At 26.1% G+C, this 24,049-nt stretch overlaps 1 protein-coding gene across 10 annotated transcripts in view; it reads right to left on the bottom strand.

The window, feature by feature from the left end:
• The window catches only part of LOC122509187 (rap guanine nucleotide exchange factor 6-like), a 256,566-nt gene that overhangs the window by 5,357 nt on the left and 227,160 nt on the right, over positions 1-24,049 (bottom strand). For 4 of the 10 annotated variants that reach the window (XM_043623060.1, XM_043623563.1, XM_043623142.1 and 1 more), the window contains 11 exons: positions 19,121-19,333; positions 17,330-18,744; positions 14,450-14,681; positions 14,033-14,337; positions 13,565-13,749; positions 13,256-13,467; positions 12,647-13,178; positions 10,698-11,015; positions 5,261-5,377; positions 4,418-4,564; positions 1,113-1,322 (listed from right to left, as the gene is read on the bottom strand). In XM_043623060.1, coding sequence (XP_043478995.1) covers positions 1,113-1,322; positions 4,418-4,564; positions 5,261-5,377; positions 10,698-11,015; positions 12,647-13,178; positions 13,256-13,467; positions 13,565-13,749; positions 14,033-14,337; positions 14,450-14,681; positions 17,330-18,744; positions 19,121-19,333 — 3,886 coding nt within the window. Of the gene's footprint in view, positions 1-1,112; positions 1,391-4,417; positions 4,565-5,260; positions 5,378-10,697; positions 11,016-12,646; positions 13,179-13,255; positions 13,468-13,564; positions 13,750-14,032; positions 14,338-14,449; positions 14,682-17,329; positions 18,745-19,120; positions 19,334-23,399; positions 23,727-24,049 lie in introns of those variants that run through there. The other 6 variants (XM_043623793.1, XM_043623223.1, XM_043623386.1 and 3 more) reach the window with 6 other exon arrangements.

Below are 24,049 nucleotides of genomic sequence, written 5' to 3'. Positions count from 1 at the left end.
AAATAGTATATTAAGCAACAAGGGGACAAAGACATCAATTTATTTTTGTTTTCGTCTTGATTATTCTATCAAAAAATAATTTTTCGAAATAAAATACAATACTGGATGAAGAAAAAAAATCATACACGATGCAAGCAAAATCAAACATCTCAGATCTCAGTAAAAAAAAATCCTTTAAAAAAAATTTCGAGCGATTTCGCGAATATTTATCGAGAGATAATTATTTATTATATGCTTTGCGACTCAATCGACACTTTATCACCGGATGCAAGCAAGCGAGCATGTGCAAAAATGGGATGCTGAGAAATCAGTCAGTTAAATATTTATTTATACTCCTTGTGATATGCTTTTTTGTGCAAGAAATGCTTAATAATGCGCTTTTACACGATTTACAAATACGACACAAAAGACACATGATTTCACAAACACACAGGTGTGACTTAAATTATTATTATTATTATTTGTTATTTACAAAAAGAGAAGTAGAGAGTGTGTGTGTTTAACTTTTAGTACATATATGTAGAAGAAAATTAATTGAATTCAGTTCGTATTTGTTTCTATAAATTTTGACGGCGTTTATAAAATAAATTATGAGAGTTTAGCATTTTTTTTTTATCTGCGAATTTTTTTGAATTTCTAGCATATGGAGAAATAAAAGGAGACGTATAATTAGATTTGAAGAGCACATTTTTTATTCACCTTTTTGTATTACGTTTTCAGGTGAATGGTTATTAAAGTCCTCGGATCGAAAAACAGTCGTATTACTCGATTAAGAGTAGAAAAATTAAAAGTCAAAAGTTCTGTCTGGAAATTCGGAAAAAATAAAATTTGTACTTTGGATTTTTTGGATTGGATTTTTTGTTCTAAATTCCAAATTTCTGTGTCAACCCTGATTGAAATAAATCGAAAAATTCGTAGTATTTTTTGAAAACAATCCCAAAAAAGTCCAAAACTATAAAATCCGACGTCTGCTATTATTTCGTGACTTAAATACTTTTGCTCTTTGCTTTATACTTCTTTTACTTCTCCAATGGAGTTTTAGTATTTTAATTACGGTGAATGTTGATTGAAGGGGCATGAATTAATTGTTTCAGTGTTTTATATAATTATACCATCTTCGTGATCGTTCCGGTAGGTGACACCTTCGTGACTATGAGCTCGACCGAGCCTGTAAAGCCTTGCCATCTGAGCAGCAGCTTTGTACTGCGGAGGTTGACGACACTGAGCGGCACTAACCACAGGACGCATTCCCCCGGACAACGCACCAAGTGGCAAAGGTGGCGGCATACTTAATCCCAAATTGACTGCTACTCCCGTAGAACCTGAAAACCCTCGACGCTCTGGTTCTCGATTCTAACACGTCTCCTCACCTCACACTTCGACGATCAGACTTTTTGAAAAAGACAATATTTTGAAAGTTACATTTCACGCAGTTAAATCATCATTCAATTTAATCCAATTCAATTCGATTCAATTCAATTCGATTGAATTTAATTTAATTCAATTCAATTCGATTTAATTTTATTTAATTTAATTTAATTTAATTTAATTTAATTTAATTTAATTTAATTTAATTTAATTTAATAATTAATTTAATTCTCATAGTCTCATTCAATTCAATTTATCAAAATATTCAAAATTTGTAGACAATTCAAAGCAGTCGATCGTCGAATTAAAAACAAAGATAAAAATCTTGTATATCTAGCAGGGCTCGAACTAGGTACATAAATCCCGCAAAGGTTCGTAAATTTTCTTCAAGTCCGTAAAAGTCAGTTTTTTTGAAAAAAGATCCGTAAAGTCCGTAATTTGATAGAAAAAGGAAGAAAAGTTCGTAAATTTTACGATATAATTTGGAGAATTTTAGAGAAATTACAAGAGTTACAAATGATTGCAGAAATTCAATTATTTTCAAAAATAATAAAATTCTTTGCAATAATTCAATTATTTTCAAAAGTAATAAAATTCTTCTCAAAAATTAAATTACGTTTAAAAATTCTTTTAAAATCGCATCAAAATTTAAATTATTTTTTAGAAATAATAAACTTCTTCTCTGAAATTCAATTATTTTCAAAAATTTGAATAAAATTCAAGGCAAAATTTAAATTATTTAAAAAAATTTTCCTCAATTCAATAATTTTCAATATTTACTATTTTAATAAAATTTTTCAAAAGAATTCAATTACTTTCAAAAATGTTAATAAAATTCTACGCAACATTTAATTATTTTCATAAAATAATTGCAAAATTCAATTATTTTTATAAAAAAACAATATTCATCACAAGAATTCAATTATTTCTTTATTTTTAAGAAATTCTTTAAAATCCTCATCAAAATTTCAATTATCTTTATAAATAGAAAAATTCTTCGCCAAAGTTCAATTATTTTCAAAAATTTTTATAAAATACTTGGAAGAATTTCAATTAATTTCAAAAACTTTTCTCTATTCAATCAAATTTTTTACAAGAATTCAATTATTTACAAATTTTTTCATTATATTTCTTCGAAATATTTCCATTATTTTCATAAATAATAAATTTTTTACAGGGTATCAATTATTTTTATAAATAATGAAATTCATTGTTGGAATTCAATTATTTTCCTAAATAAGAAAACTCAACGCAGAATTTAAATTATTTTCAATTCAATTTTTATGAAATTCATACTTTTAATAAACAATTCTGTAGAAGAATTAATTTTTTTGAAAAAGTTTATTTCAATTTTACTTGAAATTATTTTTTTGATGTTTTTATTTTCTAATATATATTTAACTGAAAAATTAACGAATAATTGAAATTTTGTAAAATTGACTTGTAAACAACTGAATTTGAAAATTCTCAAAGAACTTTTTCAAAAATTATTAAAAATAATGAAGTTATAGAAGAATTTTAGTTGGAAACACTAAAAAAAAATTTAATTTGGAGAAATTACAAATTATTACAGAAATTAAATTATTTTCATCGATAATAAAATTTTTCCTTAAAATTCAATTATTTTCAGAGATTTTAATAAATTTCTTCCCTGAAATTCAATTTTTTTCAGGAATTTTAATCAAATTTAGTACAAAATTCAATTATTTTCAAAAATAATAAAATTCTTTTGAGGAATTCAATTATTTCCATAAATAATAAAACTCATCATTTTTATTAAAATTCGTCAAAAGAATTTAATTATTGAAAAATTTGTTTGGTAAAATTCTTTATGTATGAGAATTCAATTTTAAGAAACATTCACTTATTCAATAAATTATTTATTTATGTATTTAAATAATTGAATTCTAGTAGAATTTTCTAATAAAAATTGATTTAAAGATGAATTTCAGTTAAAATTTTAGAGAATAATTATAAATATTAAAAGCAATATAGTGTAAATTTTTAGAAATAATTGAATTTTGAAATTAATTTTTCTGAAAAAGTTTAATTGAATTTTTTTATATTATTTGAAGTTTTTATTTTCTAATATATATATTTAATTGAAGAATTTACAAATAATTGAAATTTCGTAAAATTGAATATTCCAAACAAATGAATTTGAAAATTGTCAAAGAACTTTTTCGAAAATTAGTAAAAATAATTGATTTAAAGAAGAATTTTAGTTAAAAATTCTTGAAAATAATAATTGAATTGAAATGATGAAAATAATTGTAAAGAAGTGAAGAAAGTAAAAAAGTAAAATATTCTTATAATATAAAATATTGATTTTATCACACGGTTGTTTTTTATAACTATAAAACAGGAAGAAATCGATCACTCCGAGTCGAAGACTCGGAGTTATCGATATCTTCATGTTCTATAGTTATAAAAAATTTAATTTCTAGTTTTAAGTAAAATATTCTCTTATTTGACTCGGACTGGTTATATTTTTGTCAGTTTGGTCCGTAATTTTTCATTTTTGTTCCGCAAAGTCCGTATTTTTAAATACTTTCACTGGTTCGAGCCCTGATCTAGTCTAAAGGAGCAAGTTCAAAAAAAATCTATCGCTAGCAGAGAGAAAACAAACAGAAACCTTAGAAACATCCGTTAGAAAAATTATTCTACCAAGAATCCTGTGAGAAAACACCTGCAAAAAATAGTCTACCAAACACAACCCAAACAAATGTTACAAATTCACAAACCATTGCCTATTATCACAATTTTCCATTTTAAAGCAAAAAAAAAAAAAAAAAAAAAAAAAATCACGTGCAATTATTAGTAATCAAACATAAATCTCCATCGCTGAAAAATATTCACTCAAAAACAGAGTCAAGAAATAGTGAATTTTAAACAAAAATGGAGATATAATTCTAAAAGTGTGATCTAAAGTGTGAGGGATATCTAAAGACAATGTGAAATTAAAAGCACGGATTAGGAAGACAGGCGAATGAGAGAGCTTAAAATTGAAGCGAAAAAAATAGAGGCCGAAAGCGAGACAGCGACTCACCTTGAGGAGGCAAGATTTGCTGATGATAATGTTGATGAAGATGATGGTATTGATGAGTGTGATTCAGATTTTGATTGACAGGAAGTGGAGGTAACACTGCTACGGCATGGGGGTAAGGGGGTAGAACTCCACCTCTCAAAACCGATCCTGCTTAGCAATAATATAATACACACGACTCAAAATTTTTTTTTAATTCTCCTTTCTAAGTTTAGAAAAATATTTTAAAGCTTTTCGTTTTTACGTCGTTAATTTCGAGAATCTGAATAAGAAATAAAGCGAAGCTTTTATCAAGCGATAATATCAAGACAGCTGAAGCAGATATTTTTGTATTATTAAGAAAAAAAAAATTTTTTTCCAATTGATTTTCAATCAAAACTTGAAAAAAATTGATTCTAAATAATAAAAGACGGAAAATTATATTTCTCAATTTTGTTCAGATAGAAGTAAGTAAATCAGTAAATAAAAGACAAAAATAAGTAAATGAATGAAAATTTAAGATTTTAAATTAAAAAATTAGATTTTAAATTGAAAAATTAGACTTTAAATTACAAAATTAGATTTGAGAAAAATTAGACTTTAGGTTCGACTTGTTTAAAACTGACTAAAGTTCGTTTACGAAAAAATTGACAATCTATAAAAAGCAATAAATTTACAAAACTACATAGAGGAAGAAGTCACATTTTTACTGCGTTTTATAACTAAAATGTGACCAAAGACTACAAAAAAATGATATTTAAAAATCTAGGAATACGATATGCGAAAATAATTGTACATTCTACAATTGGATAAGAGGAAGCCAAGAAAGGATGAATTGTATTTTGTTTTTTATACGCAATTACATACCTTGCAAGGCGGAGTGTCGTCTCTGAGGTGGAGGTGGACTTCCACCGGCCTCGACGCTGCTTCCACTATGACTGTCCAGCTGTGTACTATGACCGCTGTCACTGCTTGTCACCGAACCTACACACGTCCCCAAGATACTTCTATCACTACTATTATCTAGCCCAATTTTTCAATTTTTTTTTTATTTTTTTACATTCTCATTACATGAGAAGGAATTAGTTTTTTTTTTTGAAAAGTTCCACAAGTATGAAAACATTTATACAACGATAAACATTCTTTGCAATATTACATTTTCTTAATTCAGAAAATAATGGCATTTGGAAATTTTTTATTGATTTAAAAATTGAACACTTTGAAAGGTGTCTCTAAAGTAGTCTATAGAAAGTGTGGGTACTAGGACAGAAAACTGTATGGCTGAGGAATATTGTGGAGCAGAATCAAGATTTATAAATCTTTTTCCTAAAGTCTCAAAACACTGAATAATTTTGTCAAATTATCAATTGATTGAATAATTTTATTAATTTGCATCTAAGATAATTTTACTAAAAATTAAATTTAGGGAATAATTCTTTAGATGTTGAAGATGTAAACTAGAATTTTATTTCTTTAACGACCAGTATTCTTTTCTCAAAGTAAAGGAATAAAGAAATATTTTCAGACCTCGGAGCTCTCGACTTTTAAGGCTATTTTCAAAAATTTTCCTCTTTAAATCAATTATTTCTAATAATTTTTGAAAAAGTTCTTTGAGGATTTCCAATTTGTCTACAATTCAATTTTACCATAAACCATTATTCAGCTAAATATAAATATTAGAAAACAAAAAATTCAAATAATTTTAAAATAATTCAATTAAACTTTTTCAAAAAAAATTAATTAATTAAAATGAAATGAAATGAAACTCTTCAGAATTTTTAGTTAAAAGTATTAAAAATTTTAATATTTAAATAGGGTAAGTGTACTAATTCCTGCGGTATTTTGGTCAAGACGTCTTTTAACTATAAAATATAATTTTTATATTGATCAAATTGAACTTATGTCTTATTAAATTTGTAGTTTGTGTTATTAAGATATGTTTACAATAAATAACATCTCTAAAATATAATTTATTTTAATAAATTTAATGAATTAAAAATAATATTCAATGCGTTTAATTCTGCGCGTTTGAGTCAGTTGCTGCGCATCAGTTGCTGCGCGAATTTAATTCCTGTGGGTCAGTTTCTGCGCATAATTTCGTGTTTATGTGTATAATACCGCAAACTACTATGAAATCAAAATGGGACAATGATTTTAATCAATGCTTAATTGAATAGAATATGAATTTATTAAAAATAAATATATATCATATATTAACAAAAGTAACAAATAATTTCTGAATTATCACATTTTTGAAACATTTAGTTAAAACTTAATAACAGAATTCTTCCTTAATTAATTTATGTATTTATTAAATTTTATTTAGTTTTTCCTCCATAATCTTCATTTTTTCTTTCATTTTCATAATTTTTTCTTGCTCTTTTTCAAAATAGATAGTCTATTGTAACCAGTCTTTGTTGATTTTCTGAGGGCGCAGGAATTAAATCAAGCCCAAATTCTGTGTTAATTACTACTCTTAAAAATAAAATATAATAACAGACAAAAATAAAGTAAAGTTTAATTTTTCTTTTAAAACAAGGTTTTCTTTATCTAAAATCATCATAGTAATAACCACTTTAAGTCTAAAAACAATAATAAAGCCTTTTTTATGTAGGTATTTTTGCACCGCCAGCAAAGTTAGCAATGAAAATAAATAAAACCTTGAACACGTCAACTTTTAATTAAAATAAAATACATAAATATTATGTTTTGGTATATACTTCCTATATCTATTTTAAAACTTACATCGTTAAGTAATTTTTAAAAAAAATTTCAAAATTATTTGTGCCCTGAACAAATGTATTCACTTAAATTATTAAAATGCCGCAGAAACTGAAGCACCCGCAGCAATTGACGCACTTACCCTATTTTAATTTTAAACCTTTTCAAAATTCAATTATTTTTAAAAATTCAGGCTATAATATTTTTGATATTCAATTATTATCTAAAATTTTAACTTAAAAATTCATTTTTAAACCAACTTTTTAAAGAAAATTCTGCAAGAATTCCATTATTTAAATATAAAAATAAATAATTTAGTAAATAATTAAATAAAATCGAATTCTCATAAAGAATTTTATCAACAAATTTTTAAATAATTAAATTCTTTTGGCGAATTTTAATAAAAAATTTAAGAATAATGACATTTCTCGAGGAATACAATTAAAATTTTATTCAAAATAATTGAAATTCTGCGATGAGTTTTATTATTTATGAAAATAATTGAATTTCAGGGAAGAATTTTATTAAAATCCCTGAAAATAATTGAATTTCAAGGAAGAATTTTAATATTTATCTAGATAATTGAATTCTTTCGAAGAAGTGCGTTAAAATTGTTGAAAAAATATGAAATAATATATTAAAAAATTCAACTAATTTCAACAGAATTGACATTAAAATTATTCAAAAAAACCTAGTTCTTCAGAATTATTAATAAATAATAAAAAGTATGAAAAATTTAATTTTTCGAAGTTTTTAATTTGAAACCTTTTTAAAATTCAATCATTTCTAAAAATTTATTCTATAAAGGCTTTAATAATAAATTGTTATCTAAACTTTTTACTGAAATTCATTTTTAAATCAATTTTTTTACTAGAAAATTCTATGTAAATTCAATTATTTAAACACAAAAATAAATAATTTATTGAATAATTGAATGCTCCTTAAAATTTAATTTTAAATTTCTTATAAAGAATTATTTTTTTTTAAATAATTCAATTCTTTTGACGAATTTTAATAAAATTTTTGAAAATAATTACTTTTTTCGAGGAATTTGATTAAAATTGTATTCATAATAATTGAAAATCTCTGCTGAATTTTATTAGATATGAAAATAATTGAACTACCAAAAACAATTTCATTATTTGTAAAAATAATTAAATATTTGAGTTGAATTTTATTAAACAATTGAATTCTTTCGGAAAATTTTATTAAAATAGTAGATATTGAAAATCATTGTATTAAGGAAAATTTGTGAAAATAATTGAAATTTTGCCAAGAATTTTATTAATATTTTTTGAAAATAATTGAACTTCGGCGAAGAATTTCATTATTTAGAAAGATAATTGAAATTTCGACAAGGATTTTGAAAAATTTCTTGAAAATAATTGAATTCTTGTGATGAATATTGTTTTTCATAAAAATAATTGAATTTTGCAAAGAATTTCATTAAAATTCTGAAAAATAATTGAATCTGAAAAGAATTTCGTTATTTATCAAGAAAATTGAATTCCTTCGAAGAATTGTGTTAAAATTTTGTTAAATAATTTAAAATATATTATTAAAAAATTCAACTAATTTCAGAATAAATTTAATCATTAAAATTTTTCAAAAATTCCATTATCTATTGTTGAAAAACAATTGGAAAAATATTAGAAATATTTGATTTAAAGCAGAATTTTTAGTTAGAAATTTTTGAAAACAATTAAATTTTGATAGGATTAGAATTTTTAATTTTTAGAAATAATAAAATTACAAAAATTTTGAAATTGGAATTTTTAATTTTTCAAAGATAATGACATTTTACAAAAATAGAATTGAAAAGTTTTAAAGTAATTGAAATTTTGTAAAATTTTATTGAAAACAATTAATATTTTAGTATTTCTTTAGAATTTTATAAAAATTAAAAATGCAAATCTGAAAAATCGCTAAAATAATTAAATTTCAGAAAGTTCGAAATTGAATGTTTTAAAATTTGAATAATTCAATTCAGAAATCAGTTAAAAATCAGAGAAATACAAAATAAAAATTTGTTCACAATACTGAATAAAATAAATTACTTTTTAGATTATTTTTGAATCTTTATTAGACTAAAACGAACTTTTTCCACCCTAAAGTCGATCCGAGGCCTGCAATCTAGATTCATTGTTGATTATCGTCATTTTTGGAATAAACTTTTTATTCATTCTTTCAGTGGAGAAAAATTTGATAAATCGGCAAAACGTTAAAGAAACTATAACATTATAATTTTATAAATTTTATAAATTTTATAAAATAGAAAAAGAACAGAACTGATTTAAAAAAGTAAGGAAATAGAAAGTATCATTTATGAATGATATTAAAAATCCTACTAATCTCAACAGCCTAGGGTCAAAACTCGTCATGACTTCTGCACCGTCAAAATCCGTATCACATTTTAAAAAAAACATTGAAATGACACTAAATATTTCAAAAATTGAAATATATATAGTTCGAGAAAAGAATTATTTCCTCTATATAACGCTAAGTAGCGAACAGGATTTTGGATTGATGATGACGATGACAATGATGATGTACCTGTGTCAGTTCATTGAAATAAAGCGCGAGCTTTTTGAGGAGCGTACAAATGCATGTGCAAGTGATTTATATTAAGAAATGACAAGGAACATTTATGAATATTGCGATACGGGCGGTGCTGCGTGCAGAACAATGAGAAAAAAAATAAATTTTCGCACTGCGAAAAAAATACCCCCGACCGGTGTTTTTTGTGTACATGACGAGTGTAAAACGAGGGTGCATTGCGCTTCCAAAACTAAATGCCTTTCATGAATGAAGAATGATTCGATATTGAAAAGTTTGAATAAAAATATGAAGCATTATATAAGTTTACAAGCACTAGAACAGGGTTGCCACAGAAATTTTATTTCATTTTTTCCTCATTTCCAGAGAGAACTTTTTACTTTTTCCCTGACCCTTAAGAATATTTTAATTCAAACTCTAAAAATAATTACATACAAAAAAAAAATATTTGTGATACATTTATTTTTAATTATTTTGAATCTAAACTAATTTAATATTTACATACAATTTTATTATAAATTTTGAAAATAATTTCATTATTTTATAGTAATTTATGGAAATTTTGTGCAAATAATTAAATTCCTTATAGAAATTTAATTGAATTTGTATTGAGAATAATTGAATTCTTATAAAAAATTTCATAAAAAATTTAAAAAATAAGAATTCATTTCTGTCGAGAAATTTAATTGAAATTGTATTGAGAATAATTAAATTTCTGCGATGAATTTTATTATCTGTATAAAAATAATTGAATTCTTGCAATTTATCGACAAATTTAATTAAAATTGTATTGAAAATGATTGAATTACTTGAAGAATTTAATTAAAGTTAACTTTTTCTAAATTTGGAACCTGAAATTATTTAAAAATTGAATTTGATATTTGAAAGTAAAAAAAATTAAATTAAATTCCCTGATCTGTGGCAACCCCGTAGAATTCGGAAGCATGTTTCAAAAATTAATACCAATGTAAAAAAAAAGAAAATTATCACGGCATTTTGATTATTAATTAGCAAATAATAAACTTACCACTGGTTAGTGTTTTCCTCAAAGGTTGAAGATTACTGAGACTCGTAACGCTACTACTCTCGGCACTGAGGTCTACAGGTGGCGGAAGTCCCGAGGGAGTGTCGCTGTGCGATCTTTCATGCATGGGAACTCGATTTCCGGAACCGACTCGTCGCGGCGCTCCAGGACTCGGTTCCAAGCCACTAGTGTGAATCGCCAATCCCGGAACTGGAAGAGGCGGTGGACAATGTTTCGGTTGATAAGGTCGCGTTTTGTGGGGGTCTGAGAGTGCGAGCATTTTTCTCACTGCCTGAGGTGATGCCGCTCCAAATTTTGTACCTGTAAAAGAATTTCTTCTTACCATATTGTTCACAATTAATTTTTGCTCATGAATCTGAATCTTTAGGTAAAAACAGGGTTCGAACAAGTGAAAGTGTTTAAAAATATACAGACTTTACGGAACGAAAATGAAAAATTACGAACCATTTATGGACCAAACTGACAAAAATATAATTATTTTGAATAATTTTCCAAAAAGTTCTTTCACAATTTTCAAATTCATTGTTTAAAATATTCAATTTTACTAAAATTGAATTCTCATAAAGAATTTTATTAACAAATTTTTAAATTCGAGAAATTTGATTAAAATTGTATACAATTCAATTTTAGGAAATTTTTTATGAAAAGAATTGAATCTTTGTAAAAATTTTATATTATTTATGAAAATGATTGAATCTTTTTAAAAATTTTATATTATTTATGAAAATAATTGTATTATTGCGTTAAAATTTATAAAAAAAATTGTAAACAAATTATATTAAAATTTTCAAAAATAATTGAATTCTTACGAAGAACTTTTTTAGTTTTTTTTTTTTTAAATAATTGAATTCTAGCGAAGAATTTTAGAAACATCATTTTAAATAATTGATTTTTTCGAAAAATTTTATGAAAATTGTGTTTGAAAATAATAAAATTCCTGTGAAAATTTTATTATTTATGAAAATAATTGAATTACTAAAAAGAATTTTATTATTAACGAAAATAATTGAATTATTGCGAGAAAATTTATAAAAAAATTTGTAAATAATTGAATTCCTGTGAAATTTTTATTATTTTATGAAAATAATTAGAATTATATAATTTTTGAAAATAATTGAAATTTTATCAATTTTTTTAAAAATAATTGAATTCTTACAACGAATTATATTAAAATTTTTAAAAATAATTGAATTCTTACGAAGAACATTATTAACTTTTTTTTCGAAATAGTTGAATTCTAGCGAAGAATTTTGAAAAAATCATTTTAAATAATTGATTTTTTCAAAAAATGTTCTAAAAATTGTGTTTGAAAATAAAAAAATTTCTGTGAAAATTTTATTTATTTACAAAAATAATTGAATTACTAAAAAGAATTTTATTATTTATGAAAATAATTGAATTATTACGAGAAAATTTATAAAAAAAATTTGTAAATCATTGAATTCTTGCAAAGAATATTATCAAAATATTTGATAATAAATGAATTCCTCAGAAGAATTTTATTACTTTTGAAAATAATTGAATTTCTGCAATGAATTTTATTACTTTTGAAAATAATTGAATTCCTTCAAAGAATTTGATTACTTTTGAAAATAATTGAATTTTTGCAATCATTTCTAACTTCTCAAAAATTCCTTCAAATTATATCGTTAAATTTACGAACTTTTCTTGCATTTTCAATCAAATTACGGACTTTATGGACCTTTTTTAAAAAATCTGTCTTTTACGGACTTTAAACAAATTTATGGGATTAACGAACTTAGTTCGTGCCCTGTAAAAACCAATTTACTTAACGCAGAACTAAAATAATTAAAAATTGTCAAGCATCAGTAAAAAAAAAATAAAGTGTTTGCGTTGCATAAATATAAACAAAGATACACAAATTCAGGTAAAATGAAAAATAACAAATAGAGCAAGGTGGTTATAAAAACCTTGAATGCTCTTTCTGCCCTCACTGGTACTACTGGCGCTGCTGGTGGTTGACAGCGTTGGCGAAGGATGTCGTCGGCCCCTGTTGCCGGCAAGAGGCACCGCCGCTGCAATCGCGACCGCACCCGCATGTGGCTCGCAATCCGTCGATAGTGCATGTAATTTCTCCTCGTCCGTGATTACTTTCATATTCGCCAGATAAGCCTTGACTCGCCTCACCATTTGCGCTTCTTCGAACATTTTCTTTTGATTTGGTACTGCTGTCGATTTTTTCCGCCTCTTCACCGTCGCCGTCTGTCCACCTTGATTTCCAGTTGTCATTTGATTTAAAGCAACCATCGCAGAACTTGGTGGCTGTCCGCCTCTCTCCAACATTGTCAATAGATCGTAAGGCGACGAGCACATATTCGTCAATGTTCTCACCTCCTTCGCAATCATTCGTAGTTTCTCGAAATTCACCAGATTTTCAACTCTTGAATCGTTTCCCAAATGTATGAAGGTTAAGTCTTTTTTAACCACCGGATAAAACGGAATCTTCATAAAAGAGAATTCAACAAATTAATAAATTTCTTCTTGTTTACTTTTGGCGAAAAAATAAGATCTTTACTTACGATTGGTGGTTGTGTTTGTTCAGAGGCCACGAGTTGTCGATATTTACTCATGTTTCGACTCGGATCCATGAGCTCTTGCAAATCACTAAACAGTCTTTGATACTTGCTGGGCAATTTTTCCCAGGATGCTCTTAATCTAGAAACTGCACCGTGGCCTAAACCAGATACAATTGCGAACATTGAATTGAAATTTTTACACTCCTTGCATTGACCTGAAAGAGTTAATTCAAATTTTCAATTAGATTCTGATTTTTTATCGAGTAGAAATTATTTTTTATTGATAACGAAAAAAACGAGAAAATAACTTACGTGCAATTTTAATGAATTGCTTGATAATTTTGCTACGCCTAACGAGATTGTGCTCAGAGCAAACTTCCGTCACGACCCAGAACATTTCTCTGTTGACTAGTTCTGCAAATTGGCTGAGCATAGGTATTCCGTACCTACTTTTTAATTCGAAAAGATCGTCCACATATTCCGTGGATTCAATTTGCCTACAATAGAAAGAGAAGCAATCAAATTTCTATTTCATGGTTTGCGACAAAAATAAAATTTTCCTTTTCTCTGACTTTTCCCTGATTTCCAGACTTTTTCCCTGACCCTAAAGAATATTCTGATTCACTCTAAAAATTATTAGATATGCAAAAAAATATTCTGTTTATTTACGAATTTCTTTAAGTGAAAAATTATTCGAAAACAAAAATGTTTCTTGTTTTTAATAGTTTCTTGTTAATCTTGTTAATAATACTATCGTTGAATAGAGTTGAATTGTTTTACCTGAATATACTAAAATCTTGCAAAGTAAGTTGAATCGCAACTTCGACTGCGTTCAATTGAAGAAAATGCACCTGAGACTCCCGAATGAGTTCCGGCGCCTGATCGTCGGCAACGAGAGTTTCCGAAATACCGTTTGTTTTCAAATAATATCGAGAACTGAGACCAATTCGTTCAGCAAGATTTTGCAATTGATCGGGCAGTCGACGTTGTTTGATCATTCCTCCTTCGCCAACGCTCACTTCCGCCAAGGAAAAATTCGAACTACTTTCAGTTATTCCAAATTCCTGAAGCGCCAACATGACAACCTAGAAAAGCCGAACAGAAATATCAATATAAATATAGAAAAACCGAATAGAAATATCAATATAAATATCTCAATAAAAATCTAAAGCTTAATGATAGAAAATAATAAATTACCTCATGAGCTGTCGTTTCTTTGTGAACCAACAGGTACTTGCAGGTCTGATCAGCTTTATAGACTTTGAGAACATGCTCCGGATATTCTGGAGCTCTAAGATCGTCGTAGCAGTAAAGAGACGTGAGATCAGGATTACTTCTCGAGTGATAGAGATTTGTCGTCGTTTGCGTTAGACCAGTTCCTGGTGGTGTGTGCGGAGGTCCCAACGGATCGTCCATGTGAATTCCGTCGCTAAAAATTTTTCAATTTAGAATTTTTTCTTAATAAATAATTCAGGGCTCGAAGCAGTGAAAGTATTTAAAAATACGGAATTTACGGACCAAAAATAAAAAATTAGGGACCATTTCCGGACCAAAAAAAATATAACCAGTCCGAGTCAAATAAGAGAACATTTTACTTAAAACAATAAATTAAATTTTTCACAACTAAAACATGAAGATATCGATAACTCTGAGTCTTCGACTCGGAGTGATCGATTTCTTCCTGTTTTATATTATTTAAAGACGACCGAGTGATAAAATCATTATTTTATAATATAAAAATATTGTACGTCTTCGAAATTATTTTCATCATTTCAATTCAATTATTATTTTCAAGAATTTCTAACTAAAATTCTTCTTTAAATCAATTATTTTTAATAATTTTCTAAAAAGTTCTTTGACAATTTTCAAATTCATTTGTTTACAATTCAATTATACAAAATTTCAATTATTCGGTAATTCTTGAATTAAATATATTATTAGAAAATAAAAACAAAAAAAATAATTTAAAGTAAAATTGAAAAAAAACTTTGGCAAAAAAATTAATTCTTCTTCAGAATTGTTAGTTAAAAGTATGAAAAATTATAATTTTCAAAGATTTTAATATGAAATTTTTTCAAAATTCAATTATTTCAAAAAATTCACGTTATAATGCTTTTAATATTCAATTATAATCTAAAATTTTAAGTGAAATTAATTTTTAAATCAATTATTATTGAAAAATTCTACTAGAACTCAATTATTTAAATAAAAAAAATTATTTGTTCAATAATTGTATTCTCATAAAGAATTTTATAAACAAACTTTTAAATAATTGAATTCTTTCGACGAATTTTCATAAAAGTTTTAAGAATAATTACAATTTTCGAAGAATTCTATAAAAATTCTATTAAAAATAATTGAAATTTAGCATTGAGTTTTATTATTTATGAAAATAATTGAATTTATAAAAAGAATTTTATTTACGAAAATAATTGAATTATTGTAAAAATTTTATTATTTTTAAAAATAATTGAATTATTTAGATAAAGAAATTAGTAAATAATAGAATTTTTATGAAATTCTTATTATATTATGAAAATAATTAAATGTTTGCGGAGAATTTTATTAAAATTTTGTTTAAATAATTAATATAATTGGAATTTCGCCAAGAATTTCATTAAAATTTATGAAAATAATTGAATTTTGGAAAAAAATTTTGGTATATTTAAAGATAATTGAAAGCATGATGAGGATTTTGAAAAATTTCTTAAAAATAATTGAATTTTTGTGATGAATATTGTTTTTTATAAAAATAATTGAATTTTGCAAAGAATTTCGTTAAAATTCCTGGAAATAATTTAATGTGAGAATCATTGAATTGAGGAAAATTTTTGAAAACATTTGAAATTTTGCCAAGAATTTTTTTTAAAAAGTTTTGAAAATAATTGAATTCTTGTAACGAATTATATTACTTTTTTCAAATAATTGAATTCCTGTGAAAAATTTTATTATTTAGGAAAATAATTTAATTCTTACAAAGGATTTTAATAAAATTTTTATAAATATTTGAATTTTTTTCAAGAATTTTATGAAAATTTAAAAGAATAATTCAATTATTTTAACTAATTAAATTAAAATGGTACTCAAAATAATTGAAATTCTGCGATTAGGTATTTATTCGAAAATAATTGAATTCTTAAAAAGAATTTTATATTTTATGAAAATAATTAAATTAATGTTTGCGTATAGTTTTATTAAAATTTTTGAAAATAATTAAATTCTTTTGGAAAGTTTGATTAAAATAGTAGATATTGAAAATCATTAAATAGAGGAAAATTTTAGAAAATAATTCAAATTTTGCCAACAATTTTATTAAAATTTTTGAAAATAATTGAATTTCGGAGAAGAATTTTATTATTTCTAAAAATAATTGAAATTTTGACTAGAATTTAAAAATTTTTTTAAACATAATTGAATTTCTGCGAAGAATTTTATTACTTTTGAAAATAATTGAATTCCTAAAAAGAATTTTATTATTTACGAAAATAATTGAATCTCTGTAAAAATTTTCTATTATTTATGAAAATAATTGAATTATTGCGAGAAAATTTATAAAAATGAGAATGTAAAAATTTATGTAAATAATTTAATTCTTGCAAAGAATATTATTAAAAAATTTAATAATAAATGAATTCTTCACAATAATTTTATTAATTATGAAAAATAATTGAATTCTTACGATGAATTTTACTACTTATAAAAATAATTGAATTTTTTCGAAGAATTTATTAAAATTTTAGAAAATAATTGGATTCTTTCGTAAAATGTTATTAAAAATTCACTTCTTTCATGAAATTTTATTAAAAATGTATTAAAAATAATTGAATACCTTTGATGAATTTTGTTATTTCTCTAAATGATTGAATTTTTTCAAGAATTTTATTAATATTTTTGAAAATAATTGAATTTCGGAGTAGAATTTAATTATTTCTAAATATAATTGAAATTTTGACGAAAAAATCGGACTCTTACGGACTTGAAGAAAATTTACGTTCCTTTACCGGATTTACGGACCTAGTTCGAGTCCTGTATTTTTTTTTATTGAAAAAAAATGGAAAATTGTAGAATAAAACTTACTTGATCGTATTCTTTGGAAGAATGTTCATTTTCATTAAAGCTTTCTGTAATCTCCTCTTGGGCCCAAGTGTCATGAATCCCTTGTGCTCCTTTTTGGTGTCCTTGCACGGCGAAACGTTACTGTCGGGCATCAAAAAAGGAACACCGCCCACCAAGGGATTAAGAGGATTGACGGGCGTCGTGATGGAATCAACGTTTGTGGAAAGCCTTGCACGTGGATCCGTTGGCAGTCTCGGAATCTCAGGCTTATTCGCTCTGCCTCGCGGTCTCGGCGAATTATCCGGCATTTGTAACATTTCCTTAAACGCTAATAAATTTGACTTCACAGTGATGCTGAGATGGGTTGATCCACGAAGAATTTCCAGTGCTCGCGCATGATTCACATGCTCGAAACTCTGTCCATTCACTTCCAAAATCTGATCGCCTCGCTTTAAACCAACATCCTCAGCCTTTGATTTTTTGTCCACTTTCGAAATAAAAATACCGAAACCCCGCTCGTATCCACCCAATATACTAAAATGAAGCACCTCGTCTCTGCTGGGTCGCGCCAACGTCACGTTTCGCGTCCTCGCTTTAGCCGCACAAGCGATATTCAATAACCTCTGTTGACCCTGCATTTTCTCCCTCTCGAGACCGGTCTCGAACGCCTCGAGAAATTCCATCATCGCCGGATCGGTTTCAAAGTCCGTGAAATGATTGTTCACCCATAGGAGAACGACACGTGCGACACAATCACGAACCTGAGGTTGCTCGAACCATTCCAACAATTGATTTGCGACTAGAAGGGGACTGTCGATGAACGTACGATGCGTTAAGAGAAAATCCTCGACATAATTCGGATCTGTAATACTGTTTTCCTCAATGAGTTGCATCATCAGTCGTTCGGGAGTTCCGCGAATCACCACATAACCACGTCGCGACACTCCATCTAATGCACCTCGCAATTCAGTGACAAGGACTACTCTTCCATTTTCCTCGTGCCTTCGCGTATTCTCCTCGCCTTGATGTTGTATCCGGAAATAATCGGCCTGCGTTATGCAAACAAATTGGCAGTCATCGCACTTTGTTCTCATGACACCGCGATGCTTTAATTTGTCCATTGTCGGCAGTGTGCCGAAACTATCGCCAAGATGAAGTTGTTCAATTTCTCCATTACTGTGCTCAATTTCCACTGCTCCATTAATCAAAACACTCCAACTGTCGAGATCTTCGCCATCGGCGAGAACCACCATTCCTGCTCTTTCAACCACTGCAAAAACCATCACAGCGCATAATGCTCTTCTCACTGCCAATGTCATGTTTGTAAACGCTTTTAAATGTTGCGTGAACTCGAGAAGAATTTCTATATCGTCCTCCGTTCGTTCCTGTGGATCTTTCTCCAGGCATTCTCGAACTGTATCACGCACAGTCAAACTCTGCGAAAGAAATAATAATAAATTAATAATTTAAGTCGTGTTAATAATAATTCTTCTTTTTAATAATTTAAATAATTTCCCTAATTATTCAGTATTTCCTGAAGTGAGCGTCGAAAAATATTATTTCGGATTTCTAGAGATCGAAATGCGACTAATTTCAGCTTCTATATTTACCTAGGGAGTTGAAAACTTTTCCAAAATATTTTAAACCGGGGCGTTTTCATACAAAAAATTTAAAGAGCTCGTAAAATTAATTTGACAATAAATTATTTTATTCTTTTCGGTTTCGTGAAAAAATTTCTAGCGACGTCGACGCTAACTTCAAGAACCATGTCTGAATTTTTTTTAAAAAGAACAGAATTTAGAGAAAACCTACATCCATGCTTTCAGCAAGATCTTCCTCCTCATCAGAGTCGACTATCGACTCCACTAAGCCGGAAAGATCCACTTCGTCAGGATCGGCGTCCAAGGAACTTTGTACGGACGTCATTGTGTCAGATCCACTGTACGCCGAACTCGTGTCACTCGAGTGACTACTTCTGTTCGACTTTTGATACAGCTCCGGCCTGCCTGTCAGGCCCTGCGAAAACTGTAAAAAAAAGAAAAATTATTATTATCACAAATCCCATCAGTAATCAATAATTTTATTAATAATGATTTAAAATATTTTAATTTTAATTTTTTCAAATTCTTCAAATATTGCAGATTCAGGCTTTGTACTTGATAATTAATTTCAAAAAAGTAGCTATCAAAAAATTAAACTTGACAACTCAATTTTTTATAATTTCTTAATTACATTCAACAATAGAATAATTTTTTTAAATAAATATTTAAATACCTATTTCTTTTGTCTACAGGAATTAAAATATTTCAACTGATTTCAATGTAACGCATTTTTTAAATTTAACTGTTATTTTTAATAATTACAAAAGTAATTCTTTCAAAATTGAATAATTTTTTTTTCTTCAAATTTATAAATAAAATTATTCAAAACTATAATCATTTTATTTTATTCAATTCTTACTATAGAAAGTTCTACGAGAATTTAATTATTTAAATACAAAAATAAATAATTTATTGAATAATTGAATATTTTTTAAATTTAAATTCTTATAAAGAACTTTATCCAAATTTTTTTTAAATAATTGAATTTTTACCAAGAATTGTATTAAAAATTTTTATAATAATTAAATTAATTCAAGAAATGTAAGTAAAAATAAATTGAAAATAATTCTGACACTCTAAGAAACAAATTATATCAATTTTTTTTAAATAATTGCGAATTTTTTCGATGAATTTTATTCAAATTTTTCAGAATAATTGCGTTTTTAGCGGAATTAATTTAAAATTATATTAAAAAGAATTAAAATCCTGCGATGAGTTTTAATATTTATAAAAATAATTAAATTCTTGCAACGATTAATATTAAAATTTAAAAAAATAATTGAATTCCTGAGAAGAATTTTGATTATTTATAAAAATAATTTGAATTCTTGCGAAGGAATTTATGAAAATCTATTTAAATAATTGATTTCTTCGAAAAAATATTAGGAAAATTCTGTTTTAAATAATTGAATTTCTATGAAAATTGTATATTATTTATGGAAATAATTGAATTTTTTCAAAAAAATTTATTAAAATTATATTAAAAACAATTCAATTTTTAGAATAAAGAATTTCATTAATATTTTTTTTTTTAAATAATTGAATTCTTTTAAAGAAATTGAATCAAATTTCTAAGAATAGTTGCAATCTTTCGACGAATTCATTAAAAATAATTGAAATCCTGCGATGAGTTTTAATATTTATCAAAATTATTGAATTCTTTGAAGCGATTCAATTATTTACAAAAATTTTAAGAAAATTTTCCATAAGAATTCAATTATTTTCTCAAACAAAGAAAATTTTCGGTAAAATTCAATTATTTTCATAAATTATAAAACTCAACGCAGGATTTCAATTATTTTTAATAAAATTTTAAATGAATTTCTCGAAAAATGCAATTATTTAAAAAAAATGTTGATAAAACTTATTATTAAAATTCATAACTATTCTCAATATACTTTTTAAAAAAATTTCCTGAATGAATTTAATTATTTGCATAAATTTTAAAAAAATTCTTCGTAGGAATTCAATTATTTTCAAAAAATTGTTATGTATTAAAATTCTTAGTAAACATTTAATTAATTTCTTAAGTTTTCGAAACTCAATTATAAATAATTAAAGTTCTATTACCGAACTGTAATAAAGTTGTTAAAATAATTACATTCTTGAGAAGAATTTAAAAAGAATCCTTTTAAAGAAATTATTTTTTTCAACAAATTTTATGAAATTTGTTTTAAATAATTTTATTAAAATTTTTAAGAATAATTGAATTTTTCACGCAATTAATTTAAAATTAAATTAAAAATAATTAAAATCCTGCGATGAGTTTTAATATTTATAAAAATAATTGAATTCTTTGAAACGATTCAATTATATTCAAAAATTTTAAAAATAGTTTTCGTAAGAATCCAATTATTTTCTGAAATAATGAAAATCTTTGGTGAAATTCAATTATTTTCAATATCTACTATTTTAATCAGATTTAACGAAAGAATTCAATTATTTAAAAAAAAATTTAATAAAATTCTTGGCAAGAATTAAATTATGTTTATAAATAATAAAACCCTTCTCAAGAATTTAATTATTTTTAAAAATTTTAATAAATTGTATATTATTTATAAAAGTAATTGATTTCTTGCAAAGATTATTATTAAAATTTTAAGAAATAATTGAATTACAGAGAAGAATTTTATTATATATAAAAATAAATTAATTCTTGCGAAGAATTTTATAAAAATCTATTTAAATAATTAATTTTTTCAAAAAATATTAGAAAAATTCTATTTTAAATAATTGAAATTTCTATGAAAATTTTTTTATTTATGATAATAATTGAATGTTTACGAAGAATTTTATAAACATTTTCTTAAAATTATTCAATCCTTGTGGGAAATTTTTTTATTAAAATAGTAGATATTAAAAATCATTGAATTAGGAAAAATTTGCCAAATTAATTGAATCGTTTTAAAGAATTTTATTAAAATTTTTTGAATTTTTTCCATTGAAAAACGCTTTTAGCGTAACAAATAAAAAAAAGTATCCAAATAGTAGCAAATCGTAAAAAAAAGTAGTAAATAGTAGGTTTTAGGTGAGTGCGAGGCCTGCAGATTGCTTCAATCTTCTTCAGAATTGAAGAAAAATCTTCCAATCACGAGTCGTTAAACTGGCTTTAATCATTGATTAACTTTTAATTGATGTTGGTGGAATCAGCCCTAAGTGAACTTATTTTTTACCCAGTGGTTAAAATGACCACATTTTAGGTCCGGTTCCACCAAACACTGATTAAAAGTTAATCAATCATTAAATCCTTAACCGACCAATCGTGAACGGATAAAATTAGCTTTAATCGATAACTTTTAATCAGGTTTGGTGGAAATGATCCTTAAGGGTTAATAAGCTAATAATTTTAATTTCTGCTTCACTTCTAATAAAGAACATGTGTATTGTTAAAGAACCCAAAGTTTTTGTGTATTTATTCATCATTTTTTGATTTAAATAATAGTTTCCACTTTATGTAGTAAGAGTACCATCATGTCATGTAGAATACTTGCTTTAAACACTAGTGTTGCTCTTTCAAAGTTCGTGAATCAAATTTTTTGTTGAAAACTGTGTTTTTCTGCAGAATTTTTGTTGTTCAATTCGAATTTCATCGCTATTATTATATGTTGAGATGTAGATACAATTTCAAAATTTCTGTTGCCAATAACAAAAATAACATCCTCCTTTTGTCTGCTTTAAACTACAACACTACAAGTATTAACATTTCCACTTTCGAGTAAAATTTGTCAAGAATGCAAAATTTGCAAAGTGCACATAAATTTGCACAGGCAATAAAAAAGATCCAAAGGTCGTTGTTCGTGAAGAAGAAGAAGAAGAAGAATGAAAACATAATAATGATTCTGCCCTTGTCTGTGAATCAGAATTCAAGTTCGGGCAAATTCCAATTGTAGCAGCCATTCGAGATTCAAGTCGTTCGAAAAACTTTATGGCTATTGATATGGACCCGAGAGAAAAAAGAGGGAAAGAGTAAAATAATTGAAATTGGATCAATGAATCTTACGAGTATCTGGCATCTCTTTCTTTCTTGAATAGAAATAGGATATACCAGGAATGGGCGTGAGGCGTGATTCGGATGGGAGTTGTATTGGTAAGTTAGGTTAGGACGCTTGCTTGTGTCATGACATCACGAAACACCAACGGCACTCAGAGGCATTCACATTCACACACAATTCTTATACAAAGATTTGTAACAAGTTGAGAAGAGAGGGGGATATGGATGAAAGAGAGAGAGAGAGAGAGAAAGGTAAGAACTACTGTGTGCAAGAAACAAAAACAAAAACCTGACTTTGATTTACTAACTTTACAATTATTTATTTTTTTTTTTGACAGGACTTATTTTTTCGAACTATGTAAATAAAAAAAAGAATTGCCACCATGAAAATATGAAGGACTTGAAAAAGAGATTGTGTGTTTGCAACTATGCGTTGACTTGAGGAAATGTAACAGCAAGTCAAGGCCATTTGAAAATCTTGTGCAATTATCGTACTCACTTGATAAATGCCAAATGCATCCATTTTTTCACAACCGGTGCACACAACTTCCCAGTTCATTGGTACGTCAACGCCACCAATTTCATTTATTCATGGCGACGAAATTTTTCATATTCGGTTCTTTTTTTCCATTTCACACTCCGAATTGAATTTTTTTTAAACAAAATGGACTTGAATTTTCCGCGCACAATTTCACTTGAGACTTGTTCTTGTCGTTAGTCTTGCTCAAGTTTCACTGACAGAAACGTGTTTTTCTGAGCAAAGTTATGTATCCATTTTGCTATAAGGCTAAGAGTCGACCCGAGACAGAGACTAACGGACGGACAACCGCGGATAACTGAGTCCTGGCTCCCTCGTACGTTACAAGAAATCCAAAGGCAGGGCCGGAAAATTAAGGGGAAATTTGTATTATTCCCCCTGAAGAAGAGAAAGCAATATTTTCTAATCGTAGTTCAAGTTCTTTTAATAATATTTAACTTTAAATTGTTTGTTTTACATTCAATTTCAATTTTTAATTAAATTTAATACAATTTTTAATTAAATTTAATTCAATTTAAATTAAAATAAATTAAAATTTTTAATTCAATTTAATTCAATAAATTTAGATAAATTAAATAAATTGAATAAAATTTAGATAAATTTAATTTTAA

The sequence above is a fragment of the Leptopilina heterotoma genome, unplaced genomic scaffold (genome assembly GCF_015476425.1).
Source record: "Leptopilina heterotoma isolate Lh14 unplaced genomic scaffold, ASM1547642v1 Lhet_0, whole genome shotgun sequence".
In the NCBI taxonomy this organism is placed as follows: domain Eukaryota; kingdom Metazoa; phylum Arthropoda; class Insecta; order Hymenoptera; family Figitidae; genus Leptopilina; species Leptopilina heterotoma.
This window is presented reverse-complemented; position numbering and strand designations above follow the sequence as displayed.